The sequence below is a fragment of the Cervus elaphus genome, chromosome 12, assembly GCF_910594005.1.
Source record: "Cervus elaphus chromosome 12, mCerEla1.1, whole genome shotgun sequence".
Lineage (NCBI taxonomy): Eukaryota > Metazoa > Chordata > Mammalia > Artiodactyla > Cervidae > Cervus > Cervus elaphus.
Genome location: NC_057826.1, coordinates 45,614,344 through 45,640,680, shown reverse-complemented (window position 1 = coordinate 45,640,680; position 26,337 = coordinate 45,614,344). Strand labels below are relative to the sequence as shown.

General features: G+C 35.6%; 1 protein-coding gene across 5 annotated transcripts in view; it reads right to left on the bottom strand.

Annotated features, from left to right (window-relative positions):
* UNC13C (unc-13 homolog C) overlaps positions 1–26,337 on the bottom strand; it is a 647,876-nt gene that overhangs the window by 5,783 nt on the left and 615,756 nt on the right. For all 5 annotated transcript variants that reach the window (XM_043920107.1, XM_043920110.1, XM_043920109.1 and 2 more), the window contains one exon: positions 377–469. In XM_043920107.1, the coding sequence (XP_043776042.1) occupies positions 377–469 (93 nt within the window). The remainder of the gene's footprint in view (positions 1–376; positions 470–26,337) is intronic.

Sequence of the window (26,337 nt, the reverse complement as noted above, 5' to 3'; positions counted from 1 at the left end):
AATCACATAGAAAAAGTAGGTAGATTATGTGGATAGTAAGAATGTACTGAGTTAACATCTAAAATGTCATTGGTAAGTTGGAGGCAACCACAGCCTCAACCATAGAGAACATAGTCATACAGTTCTAAAATGTAATCATCAATGTATTTAAACCATTTAGACTTTTCAAGTAATATAGGTTAAATATCTATGCTATTAATTTCTTTGTTTAAAATAAAAAGTTTCAGATTCATAAAGGTATTCTAAGCATGCCCTAAAATAATTTAATATCGATTTTAAAAAACAGGGTTTCCAGAAAAAAACATTTTGGATATAATTATTTTTTGAGAGGTTAAATTCTTATAGGCTGTTTGATCTACCTGAAACCAAAATATACCTTTTACAGTGACTTTATGCTCTCCGGTTCCTGGAGTGGTGGTGATGTCCACATGAACAGATATCTGGCCCACTGAATCTTTGGAGGGGCGACCTGCAAATCAGCAAAAGTTTACTGGCCTGACCTTTCAGACCATTTAATAAGGAACACTGACATTCTGTGCATCGGGGACTTTAAAGTATGATCGTGAAAACAAATGGTTCTTTTTGTTAACAGCACATAACTGATACTGATACATGTTCACTAAGTTAAATTTGCTATGCAGGTTTGAGTCTTGGTAATCATATTTAGCCCATTTAGCTAAACTTTCACACAGTCCTCAGATACCAGAAGGCATCCTATTAGTATTACTATTGTTAAAAAGAAAAAAAAAAAAAAACTTGAAGTTGCCTTACTCTAGGCACTTAATAGAGCTCTCCTCGTCACTTACATATGAAGACGTGTCACTGCCCTTCATTCCTTTCTGAAGTGCTCTTCTTGAGTGTGCCACACAAAAGCATCAGGGATACAGAGACGGCTCTGCAGAGCACCTGCCCTCATGAGGCCCACACTCAGGACCGGGGAGAGCAATACACACACACTGCTGCATATCGTGTGATGTACTCTAAACAGGGGCATTTATAATTGGATGATGTACAAAGGAATAAGCAACTCCACCCTGATAAAGGTTAGTCAAGGGTTAAGAATGTTGTATTGGAAAGTGCCTGTGATGCCACACCCGGTTCCGTGATGGGAATTTGCGATGTTCTCAAGTTTTGGTTTTCTTATTTGTAAAATAGGGATAACTGCATCAACCTTATACACACACATACACACACCTATTAACGTATCATCTATAAACATATACATTTTTTTCCTCAAATAGAAACACATACTCTAATTATCCTTTACCTTACCTTTGTCTTTTTACCTAAAAATGTATTAAGATCATTCCATTTCCACATATACAAAGCTATGTCCCACTCTTTAATATGGTCTGGAATATCACAGCATTAACTGCAAAGTCAAGATTTCCTGAATACTTGCTTAAAAAACAAATCATTAATCTGCTTACAAATAATGGAAAAATTAAAATATTTAAAATAATATTTAGCCCTTATTCCATTATATGGACATACCATTATTTATCTAAAGACACTTTGGTTGTTTCTAGTCTCTTGCTCTTATGATCTATAATGAATAATTACTTTTCATATTTACAAGTTTATCTATAGTATAATTTCTAGAAATGGTATTTGTCAAATGTAGGTGGAACCTCATTTTGCCCCATAGAGATTTTAACCATTTGCAATATATATGAGATTAATAAGAATCTTATTTTCATGAAATAAATGGCTAATGACTAAGCTGAAAAGAAGAGATTCTAAGAGACTTCCAGTTTCTAACTTGAGAAAAAAATCACTGCATTTCAGCCAGAACTTCCTAACAGGATCTGCTGAGAAAACCTGGTTCACCACAAGCACCGCTCTCACCCCCACCCTGCCCCAACCATTTGTTACTAAAAGGACTGAAAGACAGGAAGTGATCACTTTGGGCATTAGCCAAGGAGCTGCTCATTGATCTGTGAGAAGTGTTTACTTTTCCTGAAGTGAAGAAAATTCCAAGAGAAGTACTCCTAAAGTACTTGCTGAAAGTGCCAGCTAGATGAGCATTTCATTTTTTAATTGGCTGCCTACTTAGCAGACAGTATAACCTGAGCATGGCCGAGTGGGGGACAGCAAGCCACCGTGTGTGCCGGGACCTCCCTCTCTGCTTAAGGTCACAGTTGCTGAGAAATATGGGAGGTGGCTCCTGGATGGGCTTGAAGTGCCAGCGTTCGGGGACAAGGGAGGGAAAATGTGACCATAGGCTCTGGTTTTATCAGGGATTGTCACCGACATGGTGAAGAGGCAAGCATCTCAAAGGAATGTGTGTGCCCATACACCCAGGTGGGGTGCAGCACGAAATAGTGGCCAGGTCTTGAGTCTTGGAAGAGTTCATCAATGCCCTGGGGAACTATTTGAAAATACATTTCACACCAGCCAGTTCTACCAAGCTTGTACGTCCCCTAAGAGAAGCATCTGGAAAAGTTCTACTACTAACTGAGTAGACAGTGACCCTTAGATAGATAATGACTACTAATGGTCACCATTGCAGTTTTTTTTATATTTACTTATTTTTAGTTGGAGGATAATTGCCTTAAAATATTGTGTTGGTTTAAATAAAGATTGATCTGTCTCTTTTCTCTCTTTCTCTCTTTCTCAATATCATGGAAATTGCCTCCAGGAGAAAGAAGAACAGGGCACATCAGAGAAGCCACGGCTTCCTCCTCCTCCTCTCCTCCTTCTACTGCTAGAGTCACTGTTTTCCCGTTTGCAGAGAGAGAAAGAGAGCTTTTAATCCAATAACTAATTAAAACTTTAATGTGAGCAGAACAAGGTCTTAAAAACCTGAATAACCTTCTAACAGTGCAAGTAACTAACATGGTGTGTACCCGGATGTTGATATCAGTAAGGGAGGTGCCTATGCAGTAGAAAGTAGGACTCAAGAGGGACTGATAATACTTTTTGGGAAAATAAAATAGTTTGACATCATCCCTAAACTGGTGACATCCTTATGATATGAAGAATAGAATATATCTTGCCATTATTTCTCTCCTTTTGTGTATTCCAATTATGCTTTACATTTTTCTTCATGTGAATATTGAACAGTTAAAAAGCTTATTCCTAGTTATTACATCTCATTCTATTTTAAATCAGACCCCTTTTCCATTATATTGGATAGCAGGAAGGCTAGTGATTTTTGTATATTTTTTAATTCAGTCAACTGATTTTTTAATGAAATATTTTCATGACTCATTTTGAGTTTTGTAAGTATACACATATATTATTTTCAATGAATTGCACTTCTCCTTTCCAGTTTTTATACCTTTTACTATTTGCCTTGGCTAATTTTATTGGCTTATATTTCTAATACTACATGCCGTGACAGTGTTAAAAGTGGATATGCTTGTTATCCTTCATTTGGCTCTCCAGATTCATTTTTTACCCTTCTCCACTCTGTCCTCTGCCCCTAGATGGACAAGTCAGTGGTCTCTATGCTCTATAGATGATAAGTCCTGGCAAGATATGGGGAAGAGGGAGTAGACCCAGGTCAGATATTTATTTCTTTAGTTTCCTTCCTATGGTGCCATCATTTTGCTGGAAGAATCCTGCAACCAAAAAGCCAACATTGCCCTCATCAACCCTCAGCAGGTGACAGTCTCATTCCTGGTTCTCGGAGCTTTTTCCTCCCTTGTTATTTGTTTCAGTGCGGTTAGTTTACTACTCTTTCTGGTCTCTTTATATCCTGCCCATTTTTTGGTCCATAGTTTCTCCATTGAATCTTTTTCAAATAATCTTAATTTGGGTGTGCCATCTGATTCCTTCTGTGACCCTGGCTAATAGAGCTAACATCTTTGATTTGCTCATAACTTTAATGGAAGTGTCTCTAGTATTTTTGCAATATTCTTAGGTCTTGAACATTGAGACAATCTTTGTGGGGGATAAGATGTAAAATATGGACATTCACTGTTTAACAACTATTATCATGATGGATTTTTTCAGGGGAGAAAATGCTTTAAGAGGCTCTTGAAAGTTTAGGTGAAATTCACTTTTTTTTTTTTTTTTAGACAGAGAAGCAAGAAATAGCATGTGCCCATATGTAGATGCATAAAACAGAATGGTGTGTCCTGGAATCTGTGAGGAGTTCAGGATGTATGAAGCATAGATGAAGTAACAACAGGGAATGTTAGAGAAAATGTTGGTACTTTGAATGTCATTTAAAAATTGTTAAGACATTATCTTGGAGCTACTGAGAAGTCTTTTAAGATTTTGGCTATGGGTGGCACAGTCAAATTTAGGTTTTGAAAGAATTTGTCTCATCTGTGTAAAAGATCATTTTTTATTACTGCAATCCCTTTTGGAAAACCTCCCACTTGCATCCTATTATACTTTGAGTCAAATCCCAAAACCCAGCCCTTCGCTAGGATGCTTCTGATGACCTCTCCTTCATCAGCGCTTCTGGTCCACATTGTCTTTGGCTTAATTTCTTCAAACTTTTCTTTATGTTTTCATCAACTGAAAACAAGTGTTTAGAACATCCTTCCTCCACTATCCAATGAAGCTCTGTCCAAACACCTCTACACTAAAATATTTTCATTTCTTTTTTTACTATTCTAGAAATAATCTGCGGTTATATTTTTGATCTCCTCAAACACCATTATACATAGACCATGATGTTTATGGTGCCCCTTGAGTTATAAGACATGTATAACAAAGTATAAAGTCCCTGGGTGATGAAACCAGACTTCCCTGATCATGAATCTGTCTGTCACACATTAACAGTTTAAAACTGTGAATTTGCATGTCCTTATTTGTAAAGTGTCGATAATCCCACCTACCTGGCAACATTACAATGAGGCTAAAAAAGGATAATTTTGAAAAATATGTAAGATATTATATGCCTTGCACATAAGAGCTGCTGGTAAATGAATCCAGGTTTATGATAATAATAATTCTTAAGAGTATTCCAAAGTTATTAAATACCTTGACGATCCATAGAAAATTGGAGAGAAAAATCCATTGACACTATAGTTATCTAAATCAAATACTGCTGTAAGACAAAAGCAGAGTGACTAGAGTTTTCCCCAACAACTTTGGAATTCTTAATTTCTTTGGTAAAATTTTCTGGGTTGAGTACACTAGAGATGGAAGGTTTTTAAGAGCCCTCACAGGGGATATTCTTTCCCACTATGATGTAAAACCTTTTGTTAACCAAGAATTCTGTGAAATGAGTTTTCTTGATTGCTAAAGGTTATATTGTTTGTTTAACTATTGTTGAAATCACAGTAAATGAGAGACAGTGAAAATGCATCCAGGTTGTGTATTTGTCTCTGTTGTTATACTAAAGATCAGAGCCTGCTCAGTATGTGGGTTTGTGATCAAGACTTTTATAGGTGGTCATGTCAGTATTACCATAAGCAGTCATGTAGCAATGGCTGGTTTGTTTCCAGAGTAAACAAGTGATGGTCAGAAAAGTTATTGATTCAACAAGTTTGTAAATGAGAAAAGCTTTCCATCAAAGCGCTCACCAGGAGGTGCCATTTCTTCATCTGAGTTCCTAATCAGGAATTTTACCAAGGTAATTTAAAGGCTTTGTGTTGTTATAGAATCTGATTTTTATTAGAAAATATATAGAACTTGAATTCGGAAAATATGTGCTTTTAGTTACAGAGGAGAAATTTTATGCTGTTTGAAAACAACTAACAGCTATAGAAATGTGCCTAAAACTTTTTAAAAGGTACTCTAAATGCATAGGTAAGATTTTCCCTTTCCCAAATTGCTGCTCTCTCATCTTCCACTTGCACATCCTAACTCTGTGCCTGTGTGTGTTTTCTAAAAAATCTGAAGGATTCCACTGGTGGGGAAAAAAAAAACATGTTGAAAACCAAACTCATGTACTCAGCAATCCCCAAACAATTTTGAGGAAACTCTTGGGTGTAAGTATTTGGCAGAAAACACATATTTCCTTTTTTTAACAGAAAATGTGAAATTTACTGCTCAATCACGTCAAGCATAGTCTTGAGAGTTGCTTGTTTAATGTGGTACACCCCTAAAAAGTGGAATTAAAAATGTGACAGTTTTCTGACAGTTCTCAGTAGAAGCAACTAGTTTAAAAGGTTTTATTATTATTGTAAGTATTGTTTAATAGTCAGGCTATTCATAATTGTTACCTGAGAACTCAGGGTGTGTGCTTCCATGATCTGGTGTTTATACCACTCCACAGCACCCATATTATGCCTAGTATTGTAGAAAATTAAGCAGATTTTTTTCTTTCTAACTATATTCTATAATGGCAGGAAACCTCTAGTAATATTAATAATCCATACTACTTATCTCTAATTCATATAATAACATACTTTTGGCATTTATTAAATAGCCAGTTTATATTTAGTCACTGATCAAATATGGGAGCAATCCTCATTTTGCACAATTTTTATATTCTGTGATATGCCCAGATTTCAGTTCTTACAGTTTAGTTAAATAACACCCATTTCTCAATGACACGTTCAAATTTCAGTTTTCATGGCCTATTAAACATGTGTCATTGCCTAAAGTACAAACTTTGCCGCTAGTAGTTTAGTCCACACATCACCATATAAGTAACTGATAGGTATTATCATCACTGACCAATCACATCACTTCTTTTAAAGTCTGGTGATTGGTCACTGTGCCCCTGTTCAGTTCACACACAACAAATGCATAGTTGTGTTGCTGCCTTGTTTCCTAAACCCATGTGACATTTTAAAACCTGGATAATCAAAAGAGGGAACTGGCCGGCCAAGAAAAAAGTGGAACGAAGGAACAAAAAGCAATAACACTGGAGTGAAATTTGTATAGAATGTAAATGAATTAATAGAAAAAAATTACTGACCTTGGGAATATTGACATTACTGCCAATGGAGGGACCCTAGAGAGGCAGACAAGAAACTTAATGAAAGTGACCTTATTGACATAAATGAGAAAGATGATGAAGATGTCCTGGTGGAGGTGACACTGAAGAAAAACTTCACATTAAAGGAACTCTGAGATATGTCAGTTACAGTATGGAAAGTAGGAAGGATAAATTGTCAGTGATTGATCTGAACTGTGGAATGCTAATTTGCCAAGGCACAGAAGAGATGCTCGTTCCTTATATTTATATGATGAGAAGAAAACAGCAAGCACTGTTCACACTACTCTTGATAAGATTTTAAAAAGAAATGGTTTAATTCTCAGTGTTTCTAATGTTTCCAATTGCAACATATTAAGTGAATGTTTTACTATTTTTTTATTTCCTTATACATTTCATTCCTTATTCCTGTATTTATAGCTGACAGCAAAAGGTTTTGTTTCTTTTGACAAAATATTTTTAAAAATCTTCACAGACTTATAATTTTCTCGACTATTAATCAAGATTGCTTCGAACAGTTTCAGTTTACACAGTTATTCTTATGGTCCTACATTACTGTGCAAAGTGAAGATTGTACATGATTGAGTTGATTCATTTAATACACTTGCAGTTGCTAAAACTATGGAAGCTGCTTAACTCAGTAAGATATTTTGCAGTAGATATTTTTTCCCATTTGGTGGGGTTGGTTTGCTATAGCCTTGATCTGACCCATCTGACATTTGTGCATGGCAAGATCTGTTGGTTGCCCATCCCAGAATAAAAATGGAATTGAACAAAGCATCTTCAAACTGAAGAAAGAATATATCAATGAAGCAGTTATTTTCCAAAAGAGAAAAAAAGGCAACATAAGAGATTTTCAATTTTGATGGGATGAAATATGAAAATAATCTAATATGGAGCTTTTTATTCAGCTATTTAACAATTTTATGAGCAATTTTCAACTTAATGAAAATTTAATCAGAGGTTATGCCTGTTACATAATCTTGTATATTCTAAACCCATAGAAATTAGACTGTTGTGCCTCAAATCAATCAACGGGCTCCTAGAATGTGTCCTTTGTCACCAACATTATTGGATCATGAATACCAACCTCTATCTGGGAATGAGTCATGCTCATATGAGTAAACATTGGCAAAGGGAAGGAGAATTAAAGAACTAATTGTTTTATTTGAAGTTCTCTTTAGAAGAGCAGCTTTTGATAAAAAAAAAACTTTTTGATAACAGATCCTGATCACCATAAGATTATGATATAGTATTATTATAATCTCCCTAATAGGATGAATCTCTCACTTAACGTAAGTTTAGTACATTCTGTGGAGGAGTGAATAATTTTAAAAGCATCTAGTAATGATTATGCATGTAGTGTTTTAAATTGATAATTACCTCCAAGTCTCAATTAGTATCCTGTAGGATATTAGATGAAAAATATCACAGCTGCTCCAGTCATTTGTATAAGTTTACCAAACTGCTTAAGCCCCTGACAAAGGGGTTTGAATCTGTCCTCATGCGACTCTGTTGGGAGCCTCAAAAAAGGTGTGGATATAAATCTTGATGTCAAGGTGCTGACTTTATTTTTGTGCATTATTTTGAAGGCTTAACCCTATATTGTGAAACAGATAAATCTGAGAAGAGAAATGGAACCAAGCTATGAAACAATCATGTGGGGGGAAAAAATTCTCCCTTAATTTTTAGAAGGACATGTGAACCAAATTTTAAAGTAATTAATATAATCTCTATTTTTTAAAAAAAAAAGGTGTGGAGAATTAAGGAGGAATGACCACTCTGGCGGTGTTGCAGTTTAGAATCAGCGGACCTGCCCTACTGCTCCTCCCGCCTTCAAGTCTAGGACTCCAGGTGGGAGTAACTCACCTCCGTTCAGGCTTCTAGGTTGTTAGACATCATCCCAGGTGGTGGGAGTAGAAGAAACCAGGAAGTGGCTTGACTTAAACCCTGTTCCTCCTCGTATCCCTTCTTGTGCTTTCCTTCTCTGTTCTTTGCTCACTATCCCCATGTCATTTAACATTTATATTTGAAGTAATTTATAGTAATGATAACAATAATGGGTACAATTTTTGACTACTTGTGTGTGCCAGACATCGTGCTGAATATTTTAAGGATAAGATCTTGCTCTGATATCACATAAAGGTAGTGTGTACATTTTACACAATGAGTGAAATTGGACACAGATGTTAGATGCCTGTCAAAGTCAGTAAATGGAAAACTGAGATTTGACCTCAGATCTCTGACATGCTGTGATGTTCATGAACTATCTTCTCTTCTACTCGTTTCCCTTCCCCCTTTCCTTTTTTACATCAAAGGGGAGAAAGTAAACTCTCTCTTGCTGTTGTTATTAATGGCATTTAAAGTCTTGCTGAACTAAAAGGCAGAAAGGCAGAAATTGAAGACAAGGAACATGCAGAGTATGTTCTGTAAATGTTCCTTTCAGGAACATACAGAAAATATCTATATATTTTAAGATTATGTTTTTTGTGTGATAATACTTGGCTTTCATTGGCAACTGTTCATGTTAAGTCCCACAGTAATCATTCAAATGCATGTTTAAATTAATATTGTCTTCAGGGACTCTTATGGTTTCAAAGTTTTCTGTGTTTTATCCTTAAACTTACTGTTAATTGAAGCATTTTTATAGTGTTACTTTATATCAGTGAGTTTCCATGGCTACAGCATCCTTAAAGTGTTGCTAAAAAATTAATCAGTGATTACTAAAATTTGAAATGTGTCAAATCCTAGAAGTAGTTACTAAAAGTTTAGTTATCCTAAACTGAAATATTTTAATATTGAAAAATAAATAGTTTTAATGTTAGAAATAGTGTTGGTCTTGAAACTATTTGAGTCAATATCTTTGTTTTAGAGGTAAGGGAGTTGAGGCTAAGGGTCTCATACAAATTTCCATAGCTGGGCAGCATCAATGATAGGTCTCATTATTTTCATTGAAGTTCTCTTTCCACTGACAAACTAGCTTGTCTCTAAAAAGGTCTTTTGGAATTCACACAATGGGACAGACTGTCAATGAATAGTAAAATTTGGCAAGTAGGTAGGATGTGGATATGACAATCAGTGGTTTTTTTTTTTTTTTTTCTAAGTGGAAACTCAGAAATGGCAAAAATCAGAAAACTAAACTTTCAGTTCTGACTAGTGACTAAGAATTATTTCTAATTATTATCTGTGTCACTTGATCTGTCAGCATCTCTCTTTTAAGATCTATTCATTAGCATCATGACTGCTAGCAAACACTACTACCTGGGGGAGAATCAGATGAAAAAGATTACTCCCATACAGTAGTAGGCAGTATGTATTCACACCATGGAAATCACTGTTCGTAAAAGAGATGAAAATAAGATCCATTTTTAGGGATGAGAGCTTTAGGCATATCTTTTCTTCTTGGTAGTCACTGACATCAATAAACATAATAGTAGAAACAGCTAGGTTAGATAAGGCTAGGGGCTATGCACTGCACCATAGCTTCAAATGCTTGGATCTATCTGTAACCAAAGATTTTTGGAAAGTGGCTAAGGGTAATCCAGTTTACCTGAAATGTATGACCTGAATTGATCTTCTTATTTGAAAATAAGCCAAAGAATTGATGCTTTTGAACTGTGGTGTTGGAGAAGACTCTTAAGCGTTTCTTGGACTGCAAGGAGATCAAACCAGTCAATCCTAAAGGAGATCAGTCCTGGGTGTTCATTGGAAGGACTGATGCTGAAGCTGAAACTCCAATACTTTGGCCACCTGATACGAAGAACTGACTCATTGGAAGAGACCCCAATGCTGGGAAAGATTGAAGGCAGGAGGAGAAGGGGACGACAGAGGATGAGATGGTTGGATGGCATCACTGACTCAATGGACATGAGTTTGAGCAAGCTTCTGGAGTTGGTGATGGACAGGGAAGCCTGGCATGCAGCAGTCCATGGGGTTGCAAAGAGCTGGATATGACCGAGCGACTGAACTGAACTGAAGTGGAATATATAAAGGGTTTCCCTGGTGGCTCAGATGGAAAGAATCTGTCTGCAACGCAGGGGGCCCAGGCAGGGGGCCTTGGGTTGAAAAGATCCCCTGGAAGAGGGTATGGCACCCACTCCAGTATTCTTGCCTAGAGAATTCCATGGACTTAGGAGCCTGGTGGGGTACAGTCCATGGGGTCGCAAAGAGTCAGACACAATTGAGCGACTAAGCACGCTAAGGGACTTCAGGAAAATAATTCCTACAACACAAGGTAACAATATCTCAAGGATTGAGGTGAAAGCATACTGCTGAAAATGATACTCCTGAAGAAACCATTGATAATCAAATGTATACGAAAAGCATATTTCTTGAGGTTAAAAACAGCTCTGAACTTTTAAAGAATTCAATTTGTTTTAGGAAAATTGAAAAGCACAAACTATACACATATATATCCAGGTAAAAAGAGAAGAAATTGAGGAGAAGGAGAGAAGGAGAAAAGAGGAGGAGCAGAAGGAGAAAAGAAGGAATTGGAGGAAGAAGAAATGTATCCAAGAAGAAAAATGCAAAGAATTTCAGCTGGCCTATATTTTTCCTCACAAAATAAACATCAGAAGGAAATGGGCAATGGCAATAAAGTTATGAGACAGAGTGTCTATGCTCACAGAATTTTAAATCTAGGAAAGTTGTTTCTCATGTAAGAATGAAACAAAAAGTAATTTTCAAAAATTCAAGAGCTAAGAAAATTTATTTTACACACACATACAGTTTCCTCACAGAATGTGACTTGGAGACATATTTCAGCCAAAAGAACCTCAGACTGGGGAAGCTGTGTTGTAGGAAGCATGTCACTGAGCAGTAGCACCAATTAAACTATCAGGTGGATATCAGATAGATACACCTCCTTTACTAGATTTGAATTTATCAGAATAAGCATAGTCTTAATTTTACATTCCCAGTGTTGAGCTCTGTATGTGCATAGTGAAGGAGCTTCATGAGAGACAGAACAGAAATTTGGATAGTGTGTGTATTGAACAGGAAGGTAAGTGTTAGGAAGGGATGAACTGTTTAATGGGAAAGTAACTTTGTTTTCTAGGTTTTAGTGTTGTGTAAGTGAATCAGTGGCAACGTAATAAAATTATAGGCATACTTAATGTGTTGGGTTGCCAAAAAAATGTTTGTTCAGGTTTCCCATAACATAGTATGGAAAAATCTGAGCAAACTTTATAGTCAACCCAATAGCTTTTCTTTATCAAATAAACGGGTATTGATCTATGTCTGGCTTCCATTACATAGAAGTATTCTCTCTTGTAATACAGTAGCTACAGAGGCAAGTTACTCTCTTTGCAGGAAAAATGTGCAAATAGCTGAAAACAATTTATGTGAATGGATGACTGCTGCTGCTGCTCAGTCGCCTCAGTTGTGCCCGACTCTGTGCGACCCCATGGACTGCAGCCTGCCTGGCTCCTCTGTCCGTGGGATTCTCCAGGCAGGAGTACTGGAGTGGGTTGCCATGCTCTCCTTCAGGCGTGGGAGGATCCTTCAGGGGATCTTCCCAACCCAGGGATCGAACCCAGGTCTCCCGCATTGCAGGCAGATTCTTTACCACTGAGTCACCAGGGAAGCCTGAATAGATGACTATGGAGTTTAAATTTGTTTTGTAGCAGCTCATGGCAATTCCTTAATTATAGAGGTTCTGGTAGTTTGTGGTTGTGGGTATTCAGTTCAGTTCAGTCGCTCAGTCGTGTCCGACTCTTTGCGACCCCATGGACTGCAGCATGCCAGGCTTCCCTGTCCATCACCAACTCTCGGAGCTTACTCAAACTCATGTCCATTGAGTCAGTGATACCATCCAACCATCTCATTGTCTGTCATCCCCTTCTCCTCACAAATCTTATCTTGAGTAAAATTTCAAATACTTTTAGAGATTTTATACATATTTTGCAAAATTTATATGTAAGTATTCTGTTTTATTCCTATTTTAAATGGATTTCTATTTTATTTCATATTCTAGTTAGCTATTAATTGTGTAAAGTTATGCTGCTGACTTTGTATACTGATTTTATAGTGAACAATCTAATGGAAAATTCTTATCAGTTCCAGTAGTTTTGCTATAGATTTCCCTATGCTTTCTATGGAAGTAATTGTGTTGTCTACATATAAGGACTTTGGTTTTTCTTTTTCAATTCTATTGTTTTTGAATAGAAGACAAGATAATAATCTTCATAGTTAGTTTTATATATAACATTGAGACAAAACATGGGTAGTATAAAAAGAAAACCTAACTAAACCAATTTATACATGTAATTACAAAAATTCTCAATGAAATATTGATAAAAATACAACCCTATCACAGAGTAGGCTTTATCTTAACAAGAAATGGTGTTTTAAGTATTCCAATAAATATCACTAATATCTAATAAATATCGAATATCTCATAAATTCTGAAACAGCATTTGATAAATTTCAGTGCCCATTCATGATAAAATCTTAGTTTTCAGATTTGAAGGATGGTTCCTAGCTGTCTTAAAGAACATTTCTTTTAAAACAACAACTGAATCATTAGAAATTCCCTTTCAAAACTGAAAACAGAATAAGACTATACAAAATAAGAATAAACACAAGGTCTGAAAGTTTATATAAAGGCAATGATTAAAAACAGAAAATACAATATAGTTTCTGGAAATGGTGACATTAATTTTTTTGTAATAACTAAAATAACACTTGACAAATTGAAAAGAATGTTCCTTGAGAGATTAAAACATAACAAACAAAGTTACATGATTTTGGATGACAATATATCATTCTCAAAGCAGCCAGAAAAAACAAGAAAAAGGTATATACTGAAATAAAGTTTATTAAAATGTGATAAAACAAAAATGTGATTTAGGCACAAAACAATGAATAAAGTTTAAAGTTAAGATAAAATGCCTTAAGGATATCACTTATTTGGATATTTAGTTATGGATGTACTGCAATTTTCATCAAAATCCCAAATACTTAATTTTTTTTATACAACTCAAAGCTAATTTGAGAAGTAATGACAATAGAAACTAAGGACTTACTAAAAACAGAACTTATTAAAAGTTACTATGAACTTTTAAAAACACTCAATGAATAACTAAGGACTTTAAAAAGAGAGAAATGAAAATATATTATTCTCATAAATATTAAAATACTTTATTAAGCAATAATAAATAGATTAGTCTAATCCTGGGCTATAAATGGTCAGACAGAAAAGGAGAAAAGGTCCAGAAACAGAATTCCAATAAATTTAAGATACAATGGCAAAAGAATTATCAGTGGGACAGAGCAGAATTATTTAATAATTGGTGGGAGAATCAGTTACTATTTGGAGAAAAGCTGTATAGCCTTATTATATATCATATACTGAAAACAAATTTTGATAAATTAAGAAGTTTAAATTGAAAAATCCAACTGAAAAAAGAAAATATGGATGAATTTTATTTGATATTTACATGTGGAAGTCTCCACAGGCTTAAAATTAAAGATATAAATCACAAAGGCAAACATCTGAAAATATTTGAAGGTCAAAAGACATCCTATGCATGTAACCAGTTGAGTGAAAAATATTTGCAACAAACGATATAGAGGGTTACTATCTTTAATGTATGAAAGAAACACAAATTGATAAACTCAAAAGCACCATTAAAAATGAAAAAAGGTTATAGACAATTCACAAAAAGTGAAATTCAGCTAGTTAATAAATATTGAAAATATTTATTTTTGTAATCAAATTAATTATATTACCTAATATATTAACAAACATTTTAAACAAAAACAACCACCTTGTACTAGAGATTTTGTGGAAAAGTCCAATATTCTAATCAACTTTTCATTGGAACAAATTTATAGTTGGAAAGCTACTTGGGTATTACATGCCTTCTAGTTATTCAGAACTTTGGATTTCATAATTCTGTCTCTGGAATTCTATTCAAAACATAATTCTAAATACAAAAGAATTTTACCTGGAAATTTTTTAGTAAATTTTTAGTATTTTAAATTTACTTAAAATATTGACTTAAAATGAGAAATAAACTTAAGTATTTTGTAATTTTGAAATATATAAATTATGAACTATATAATTGGATATAAGCATGACATTGACAAGAAGTTATATAAAATACTTATGTAGGAATGCTATATGAAAGGGATACATACTTCATATGAAGCTTCGGAAGTATTTAAAATAAGGATACAATGAAGTTGCAGGAAAATATATCAAAAGTTTATTAAATTATAAATTTTTTGCTTTTTCAAGTTCTATATTTCCTATTCTCCAATATGTATCTATTATTTTTATAATCAAAACAGAAGAAACTAGTTAAAACAATGTTTTAAAACTTGTGTCAATAAATTCTTATTTCATATTGGCTAAAACACAAAATTTATCAATAAATAGGAATTTTTCACTACTGATTACAGAGGTTGAAACAGTATATCCATATATTTTTGCAGAAGAGTTTGATAATGAGATTAAAAGTAATTTAACCTTTCAGGATCCTACCAGTTCCCCCAGAGATTAACTCAGAAATACTTAAAAAAAAAAAAACTCAACCAGCCTATGCATCGACCTTCTGACTTCTTTAGATGTGATCTTATTCCTCATATTTAATTATGAAATTTCTTGAATGTACCATTCATATTTAATCACTTATGTACAATCAAGTTTTAAATCATCTCTTGTCATCTTACAGCAAACTCTACTGGAAATTTTGAGAGTCCCCAATGATCTCTCTTTAAACTATATAAATATATATGCTTTTCCAGTTCTGTGCCATTTTTCCATGTCTTTAGCTTTGACATGGTTGATTACCTCCTTGTAGTCATATCCCCCTTGGCTTCCTTCATTGTCTACTTTCTTGATTCACTGTTTCCTTCTCTGGTTCAGTCCTTTTCTGCCATCTTTGTAGCCACCTTCTTCTTTCAGGTTTTTGTTATGGGCCATTCCCCAGTATCACCCTGTGGCTCTCTGCTCTCTTTTCTCATTACCCTTTCTCTATAGTTTTACAGTTTCAGCTTTCATCTTTATTAAACTTAAAAATTTTATTTCTAGTCCTTATCCTCATCTTCCAAGTGAACTCCATTTCTAATTGTCTAACGGATATCCTTGCTAGATGTTTTCCATCTAGTTTAATCTCATCAAATCTAAAAACTAACATATGGTGTTCTCAACCTACTCCAGTTCTCAGCATCCCTGTTTCCAACCAGATGACACTATTCTTTCTGCTCTCCAAGTTCAAATCATTGAAAACCTCATGAAACTTACTCTTTCTGCTTTATTTGCTGATCCTAACCAATAAGTTCATCTTGTTCATCATTCATAACAGAGTTTATTTGATTCAATCTGTACTTCAGTATTCCAGTGCCTTAGTCTGGAACCTCATCACCAAATCTAGATATATCCGTCACCTTCCAAAAAAACATTGTGCTTTCATACACTTCTATTATATTTTATATCACTTAGCAGGACAAAATTTCCCAGCATACAGATTTCATCTTACTACTCTTGTTCTCCTAGAACCAAGGGTTCCTGTTGTTTTGACAGGAAATTCCAAATTCCCCGAGTAACTCTTGGCTTTAGAAATACTGCCTCCGTCAATTATAGTCAAATTCACCCCACACTAACTCAGCAATATCCCTTTCTGCAAGCCTTCCATATACTTAAGTACTACCCTCCATCCAAGCTCTGCCATCTCTCTATGGCTTTCCCAATCACTCCAGCCTACACTGTTGACTCTCACTTGCAGCCACTTCTCTGTTCTTATCCATACCACCCTTTTTGGCACTTAATATTCTGCCTCATTTTGTACCCTTGTGTTTATTCTACTGACTGAACTTTATTACATCATGAAATTACACCAAGATTTAGATAGTTTCAATTAAAAATTTAAAAAAATTAAAAATTTTAAAAATTAAAAAAAGTTTACATTAAAAAAACTGTAATTATCTAAAAATTTTAATAATATCCACACTTAATATTCTGCCTCATTTTGTACCCTTGTGTTTATTCTACTGACTGAACTTTATTGCATCATGAAATTACACCAAGATTTAGATAGTTTCAATTAAAAATAAAAAATAAATAAATAAATAAATAAACTGTATCTAAAAATTTTAATAATATCCACACTTGGCAAAGCTGGCAGGATAACTAATATAAAAATTAATTGGAAAGCAAGTTTTGGAGATGATGTGCATAGAAAGAATCCAGGCCACATTCCTTAGATTTGAATTCAGGATCTACCACATATTAGCTGGGGACTTTGGTTAAGTTACTGAACCTCTTTGTGCTTCAGTTCCCTCATCTGTAAAATAAGAATAACAGTAGTACCTGCCTCACTCAATTGTTGTAAAGATTAAATGTTATTACCTGTAAAGAACTTACAGAAGCACTTGGCATATAGAAAGTCCTCTGTATTATCATTATTTATTAGAATATTAAATCACTTCTTTGGACCTAGCAATTTCTTTCCTATGAATCTGTCACACAGAAATATTTGTATAAATACACAAGGAAGTGCATGACTAAAGATTTCATGGAAACATTTTTATAATGGCTAAAAAAATTAGAAGCAACCTATATGTTTATAAGTAATAAAATAGTACACCATCATATATCTTATGCGATAGTATTAATCCATTCTAAAGGAGGGAAGTCTGTATATAAGACATGAAAAGATGTGTATGAAACATCAAATAACACAATAGTATGCACATCACCCAGTTTTGAGGGGGAGAAAGAAGAAAGTAAGTTTTACATGTGCGTAATTAAAAGGTCTGGGAGAATAAACATAAAAGTGCACACAGGAGGGGTGGAGTTGGCTGAGTATATGTATTAGCTTTTCCATCATACTGATTTGTTCTCAGTGAGAATCTATCACTTGCTAATTAAAGTGTTTAAATATATAAAAAATAATCAGAAGAATAGAGCAGGAAAGTACAGATGGTGAGTTCAATTCACTGATTTAAAACCCTGGGCTCTCCTTACATACTTTACTGATGTGGCTGCCATTTTGACCAGGATGTGACCCACCCCACCAAGCAGATATCATGAACAAATGGCTGAAGACAGCATGTGAGCAAGTAATGAAAGTGTTGAGAGGAAGGCTGGTAATGTGCAGTTGATGGGTAGATGGAGTGGTGTCCACAGTGATCTGCTAATAGGTACCTAGATGACAACAGAAGACAGTACTGACTTCTTTAGGGTAATCAGTCAGGAATGCTCACCCAGCAGAATATTCTCAAGAAGCAGCAGTAAAAGGCATTAAAAAAAAATCAGTTTTGTTATGGACAAGAATGAAAACAGACCCAAGAGATAACCACAGTAGTAGCTCCTAGGTTCAGAGTATATAGCCGAGAGATCATTTAATATAATAGACTTCCTTGCAGGTCCAAAGGTTAAAGAACTGGAGGCCAGTGTTCTAATAGGAAAAGGTAACTCTCCCCATTACTTAGAGGAGGCTACTCTGCAGGAGGTGGGCGTACACAAATGAACTCCTCTGCAGAAAAGGCACCAGCGCTCAGTAATATATTGCTCTGACCTTTTCATCAAGAACTGGTCTAATCTAATGCAATGCAGTGAGGCAGTATAACAAAATGGACAGAATTGTAATGGGCAGAATGAATAACATTTCAGAAAAGAAATAGACTAGATATGGTTCTACTTCCTAGCAAGTACAGTAAATGTAGTTAGAGCTCTTAAATACAGGAAACCCTCTGCGTTTTCTTTTTTCCTTTTCTTTATTTACTTTAGTCTGTTTTGCTTGCTGATCATTTTATGGCACTGAATAAGACTATGAAATATGGATATTTCCTATGAAATACTGAGTTACTGTATATAATTTAAAAACAAATGAATTAAACATGATTTCTTCATTTGGTCACTAATTTATTAAACCTGCCACTTTGCTAGGTGTTGGTGGGAGCAAAAACCCATGAAATGAGTGCACTGCACTTTCTAGTTATAGAGAAGTGGAAAAAAATAGTTACCTAAAAACTCTACTTGAAGATTCCTGTAATTTTTATTCTGAATTTGTAATTAGAAAGATTTGGGTTTGACTTTGGGCTCCATTGTTTATTAGCTTTGGCACTGGGTGATCACTTTCGTATCTCTGAGACTGTTTCTTTATCTGTGGAGCTAAAATAATCACATCTCATTCGCCATATGAAACAGACAAAATGAGGTAACACTGGCCAAACTTACCGTCTAACACATGTTAGGTGCTTATGAATGTTAATTCCTTTCTTTACATTTTTTTCTATTTTGAATAAGATCTACTTTATTTTCTTAAATCCATTTTATATTTATAGAAAATATCAATATATCTTGTTTTAAAGGAAATTATCTTGACTATATTAATTTGATTTTAGTTTTGACTGACCTAAGACTTAGATTAATTAAGAAGAATTATTTACATATACACTCTGTTAATGCTTATTTTCTTGGTAAGCCTTGAACTTACTAATTTGACAACTGAAGAGATATTGGCATTTTTCCCCCTAGAGAATAAATGCTTTTGAGGAGATTTTATGCTTTGAAGTAAACACACATAAAAATACAAAATCAACTATTTGTCTGAAACCATCAGGAAAAAAGCAAAGGGGCTCAGAAGCAATTTCATGACTATTCTTTATAACTGCCACCAGTCTAACAACTTCATAAGTTCCAACAATGCTAAGAAACTCCATGGTAGGGTAGAGAATGGCAAATTGCTTTTCTTTTTAAAGGAAACGTTGGATCCTACTCTGAAAAAGGGGCAGACATGCATGGAGAAACACAGAGAAGAGACAGAGTTCTGAAGGCATTTAAATACTAGCTTCCAGTAATTTCCTTGGTCTGATATCTCCCTGCACCATGTGGCTCAGTTCTCACCACAGAATTGCCAGCATTTTTACAATTCATTTCCCTCTTTGTTTAAATTATTTAAAATTAGTCCTCTGTCAGCGCCTAACACTGATTGAATTCACAATGCAACATTTGCCACAGAACTGAATACCGCTGCCCTAAAAAAAGTCAAGTTCCATGTATTATATTTTCAAGTTAAAAAAAGAAAAGTAAATGCAGGATTTGAGGCTGAGGTCTAATGCCATTTCCTACAGGAAGCCCTCCACCAGCAAATAATCTCTCCTTTGATATAACTTTTGTTTATAATCTACTTAAAACTTTTAGTATTTTCTATTCTGGTTACAGTTATTTGTATACAAAATGCATGTACTTCCAATTAAGTAAACTATAAACTTCTTTAGGATGGGGATTTTGAAAGATGACTGTGTGTGACCACCAGGCCTACCCCAGCACTGCAAACTACATGCAACTTCAGTAATGCAGCACACAGAGGGCATGGGAATAGACTCTGGAGTATCTTATAATAACCTAAAGAGGAAAATAATTTGAAATACACACACACACATCCACATATAAACATATAACAGGGACTGAACCCAAATCTCTTATGTATCCTGTATTGGCAGGTGGGTTCCTTACCACTAGTGCCACATGAGTAGCCCATATATATAAAACTGAATCACTTTTCTGTATGCTTTGAACTAACGCAATATTATAAATCAACTTTACTTGAATTAAAAAAAAAAGATATAGAACTAGAGCTTATTCTGGGGGAATCAGGAAGTCAGAAGAAGGGGAAGCCCTTAGGATAAAGATAAAAATGATCCCCCCAAACTTCTACCACCCTAGTCAAGTGTAAAGTGTCTACAAGCAAATATGCAACTAAACTCAGAGTTGTAGCTGCTATTATTTTTCTGGTACAAAAGTACATGCAATTGAAAACTCTTAGTTGCTTTTCTTAATTGAAAAATAACTGAAAGTAACCAAGTGTTAGATGTATGGTTAACTACAGTTTAGCCTACGGTAGGAAATGATGCATTCTTTAAAATTGATCCTTTCAAAGAGTTTTAAATGACAATTGAAGTTTTGTATCATTTTACTGGAAAAAGCAGGCCACCAGATGATATACAGTGTGGTATTTACAATGTCAGGGCATGAATGACAATGGGGCCAGCCAGTCCAGTGTAGGATTAAGAAAAGACCAACTCCATGAAGAGATGTGCAGAGGTCACAGATCAATGAGCTGAGGTTTGTTAAAGCATCAGAAGCAAATCAAAGGTCTGGAAACCTGGGAATCAGGCGTCTGTGTGCTAAGAGATCAAAGGACCTGTGAATAAGTGGGAAAGAACACTTGGAATTCGGTAATAAAGATAGTCAGAACACTGTATTTAGTAAGTCAGGTAGAAAATAAAACCATGCTCAGGAGTGAGCTTTCAACAAAGTCTATTTAAACAGAGAATTTCTTTGTGTCGTTACTATTTATGTGTGAAGGAGTTTGGGGGTGAGAATGGTTATAGATCTGGACTGAAATATTAGCAAAAGAAGTGACTTTGTGTGTATGGCTAAGAATGAGTTCAGAGCTACAAATAGGGTTCTGGCAGCAATTTAACTGTGGAATGACCAAAAAAAAAACCCAAAACAAAACAGATAAAAATCTCTCAATATACAGAATAAGCATGTTTTCCCAAAGTTGCTAGTAAAGTGATTTTATGAATATCAAGTAGTTTTCTAATTAAAACACAAGGATCTATTGTTTCAAAGATACAGTCCATATGATAAAAAATCATGCTAGAATTCTGGGAAGATGGCTCAGAATAGTCAGCCTAATTTTTGAATCTTCCTATGTCCACAAAACGACTTACAGAGAAACCACTTGGTGAAACCAGAAGACCAAGGAAAGCGTTTACCATATAATGAGTGCCAAGGGAGCCCCGAATCCCTAACCATGAGTATGCAGGAGTGACCACCAACAGACACCAGGCTTTTGTGTAATTGATGCCTGTTTGGAAGAGAAGCAGGGGGACAGCTGACAGATTTGAGAACCAGAGAGCTCCAGAATATCCAATGGGTACTCACTGGACAGTCCCAAGGGCCAATTTGAGATAGCAGCTGGGACTTGGGGAGCGGGTGGGGGTGCCCCAATCCAAGAACAGGGGAGTACACAGAGAACAGAGTGAGGACTGAAGGGGCAGGGGCACCCCAGCCTCTATGCAAAGAGTCTACACTCATTCTATCTACAGCTTTGCCTAAGGCGTGGGACTTGAGTCTAGTCAAGCCTCTGGACCCAGTGGCTGATATGCAGGGAACACAGGAGAATATGCTGAATCACACTGTACATCTTCAATTGGGAAAATCCAAACGGTGGGAGAATATAATTGAGCAACCCATGTTCTTCAAAAGATAAATTGTAAAGAAAAAAGATGGAGGAGGAATTTACAAATCAAAGGGACTTAAAAGGCATCCAAATTGAGAAGAATGCAGGAGATGAAACTCTCATGTCTAATGAAACATTCTTGGGTATAAAACTAGAAAGAGATGCTAACAACTAATTACTATAAAAGTCAAGATAGTGGTTACCTTTGGAGGAGGGGTGAGGGTGTGACTGGGGCAGGGAGCATGAAGTTTCTGGGGGGGGGCTGGCAAAGTTGTCTTTGTTAACCTTTGTGGTTCTTATATTCATTTAATGTGGTTCTCTTCATTTATTTTACAATAAAAATGTAACAAAAAACCCTTAAAAACATACTCTCAAAGTAAAAATACAGTTTTAAAACATGCTACCTACTTGACGGTGGAACAATGGGAGACACTTAAAGGCTATTCCTGGGTCTCATTTCTATGAGGCTGGCTGCAAGTGGGAGCATGCTCTTGCCACTCTCAGCTTGCTTTAACCCCATCTCACTTGCAGCCCAGTGAAATCAATCTATTGTTTTCAGTGAAAGCTAGAAACAATTGTGTTCATTATTCTGAGTGGTGTGTTAAAGAGCTATTATGGTAATTAAGGTGAAGTGTCCCCTCTACCTCCAGGCTGCAAAGCTCCATGGAAACCACCTATGGCTTAGCTGCCTTTGGATGCTTTCTTGGTACTCAGAGGCCAATAAGGAGCTAATTTCTTCTCAATAGCTGTTAGTTGATGGAGAAAGAACTGCCTGTTGAGTGTAAACTTGGCTGAACCAGCCAAGAAAAGGGCTAGTGAGGAGAGCAGGCATAAGACCCGGGAGCCAGCTGTGGGATCATAGAAAAGAAGTAGGGTGGGGATGCAGGTCAATCCTCTCACTGATGGGGGGAAGGACTGGAAACCACGGCAACAGACTGCAAAGACCAGGCACTTCTCATCCATACTTTGTCTTAACTGTTGCTTCCAAGTCTCTACTGCGAGCGGGAACGGTCTTAAATGGATGGTGGTAGCCCTGGAATGGCACCTGGGTGACTGTATTTCCTTCTGCCTGAGGTTATAACTGAACAGCACTGACAGAACTCTTTTAAGGTGGAGGTTGGGAGGAACAGAGGTGTCTGGACTGTTCCACTGTATCCTCAAAATGAAAGAGCATAGTGATAATGATCAGGAAGTCTTGTACTCTCTGTGATTACCAAAACTTTTACTACTGTTTTCTGCTGACAGTCGGTGAAAGCCAATTAATTTTTATTAGCTGTCTGTAGAAGACAGGGATACAAATAAGGCAATTGCTATACCACTTTGCTGAAGGTTTATGGTTTTTCTTTGATTCTCTGCTTGTTGATGGCTATACAATTCCTACTAATCCGTCAATGTCAACCTAGGTCTTTGTTCCTCCATTGTCTCCTCAGCTCATTCCTACCATCAAGTGCTCTCTCCCTCCCCTAAACCCACAGCATTGCCCTGTGATGCTGAAAGACCTGGTTTGGATGATTAAGTGATTTTGTTAGTGGCCTATTCCCCTAGGAGGTTTTCTTCTTAATTTTAGAAACCCTGTTACATTGCCCTCTGGATTCTCTGTAGCATCTAGCAGAGTTCCTGACATATAGATCATTAAACTGTGTTGTTTATTTGACTTAACTCATATGCATTGCATGACATGCCAAGCATTTCTTTAAACTAATGAGTTAATTGCTAGGAGGAATGTAGTAGTTCACGCTAACCTAACCTAATCAGTTTAGATGATAGATAACCTGAGAGCAGGATTGAAGTGTCATGTGTTATGTCCCCAACATTTAGAATAGTGTTTGGCCCATGATAAACACTTAGCTAACATTAGCCACATGAATGAATAAATGATCAATCTATGGAGTTTAATTAACATATAAAAGAGGTGAGGTATTTTTTCTCGAGGGAAAAAAAAAAAAAAACTTGTATAAGAAAAAGATGATTAGATGAGAAGGATGTTCCAGATTCAGAGCTGTTGTTTATCCATAAACACTTGAAAAAATAAGGCACAAAAAAGTAAACTGTAATGAGCATTGAGGTGTTATAGTTATTATGTATTCAAAAATATGAAAGTTCTCTATGGATGAAGAAATCTCAGAGGCATTTTATAATCTAATTGCCTGAACTCATTCTGTTCTCAAACTAGACTTTATGTTTCTGACTCTTTGGCCTGCTGTCCCCATAACCTGAACACAGCCTAACTCTTTGCCTTCAGTGATATGATACTGTGTTCATAGAAAGTCCCTGCCTCTCTAAAGCATATGCCTCAGCTGAGATACATACATCTCTAGACTTCTCTTTTTCACACAGTTCTCCTTGGGTAACAACTTTGTTCCTCTGGGATTTATAGAGGCCTGGCTCTAATGAGGTCAAGGAGCAGTCCAGAACCATCTACATTTCCACACTAAGATGTGCTGCTTGAAGTGGCCCTTTAATGGCCCTGGCTTGCCTGTTATGCTCTGGTGAATTAGACCAAGACTTACTCTGGTAGGCACAGCGTCCATTATTCTCCTTGTCTCAAAGCATTTAATAGAATAAGGGGTTAAACAATGATTATACGTCTGCTAAGTTACACCTATGAAATCTCTTCCTAAAAACAAAAATAATCAAAACACTCAATTACTTTAAAAGCAAGAGAGGAAATTAGTCATTTTAAAGTCTCTAATTTAAATAGTATATGTATTTAATGTTCTCTTCAAGTTTATTTGCAATGGTTGAAGAGAGGTAGGAGAGAAAAAAGAGAGGTCCATTTATTCTTTAGGTTATAAGTAATACACAGGAAGAAAAAAAAAACTGATGTCCTTCATTTCCACTTGGAATAGAAACAGACAAAATAGGCTTAACACATATCCAGAGAAAATGTGTTTAGATATGGGGAAGGATTTTTCACTGTACAAGAGATTAAACACTGATGTAGGCCACCTAAAGGAGATTCTTAAAAACAGTGTAGACGAAAATGTGTTTTGGTGATTTAACATTTGATTACTATAGGAATAATTGCTCTCTTGAAATTCTTCCAGGGCCCTGGATCCATAATGGTCTAATATTAAAGAAGAATCTTATTTTTCAAAACTTGGACAGTCTTACCAGAGTTAGAGTGTTGGTTTGTACCTGTTATACTACTGAAGATAAAAATGGTAACAATGACTGAAAGAAGATACTAAAGAAATAGAAGTTATATGGGGGGTTTATAAAACACAGAATGTCAAAGTAGAAGTAGGGGAAGGAGGAGGAGTCCAATGCGAGGGAACTGCTCAGCTTTGTCTCTTACGATCTGACCTCTGAGGCTGCCATAAGAGCTGATGGGTAGTAGAGAACTGACTGGCTATGCAAACCTGAAACAGGGATTTTTGTCCTAATAATTAGTGATGAGGCTTTGTGTGAGTTTTTCACCTCTTGGAACCTCAATTTTCTCCATTGATAAGATAAGAACAACAAGATATCTCTACCTGTGTTTTTGTGAGGCTCAAGTAAAGCCATGAACAACTCTAAAATCTGCTAATACACTATGGTCTTATTATTATGAGAGGGGTTAAGTGGGAAGAAGGGAAATGGTGAGAAGAATAATAGAATGGATTATTTTGGGGTTTTTTGCACTAGCATAATTGCTGATTTTTTTCATTCAATAAATATTGAGCACCAGGCACCAGGGGTACAACAATGAAGAGAAAAAGTACCTATGCCATCATTTCTGAAAGAAAACAAATTCTAAAAATTCATGAGTATACGTGCATGCATATGTTTTAATCAATATTTATAAATGGCATTATGATTCATCTATACAAAATGGGCTTTGTAAATAAGAGATTTCTATGAACAAATATGTGTGGAAATATTGCACACTATGTCCTCTTCATAATGCATACTGGGAAATTAGAAATGAGGGAAAACTGCTTAATTTTTTAAAGTCAGAGGTCACAAAACTAAATTGACCACATAATCTATTTTTTGTTATTTTTTGCTGGACTTTTTTCCCTTGTATCTTCTATCATTATCCTAAGAAACAATTAGGAAACACTGAGATAGTCTTTATCTGGTAGCTCTTAAATAGAATGATTCAAATAGCCATTCGTTGTAGTTTATCAGCTTGAGGAGAACCCATGTGTCCTCTCAAAGGCTCACTATGACAGAGAACCCATGTGTCCTCTCAAAGGCTCACTATGACACAATGAACATCTACTGTATGTCTGCTCAGCAATAAATTTCATAGATGTTTTGATGTAAACTTTAGGAGATGAATCTTTATGCTAATGCTTCATG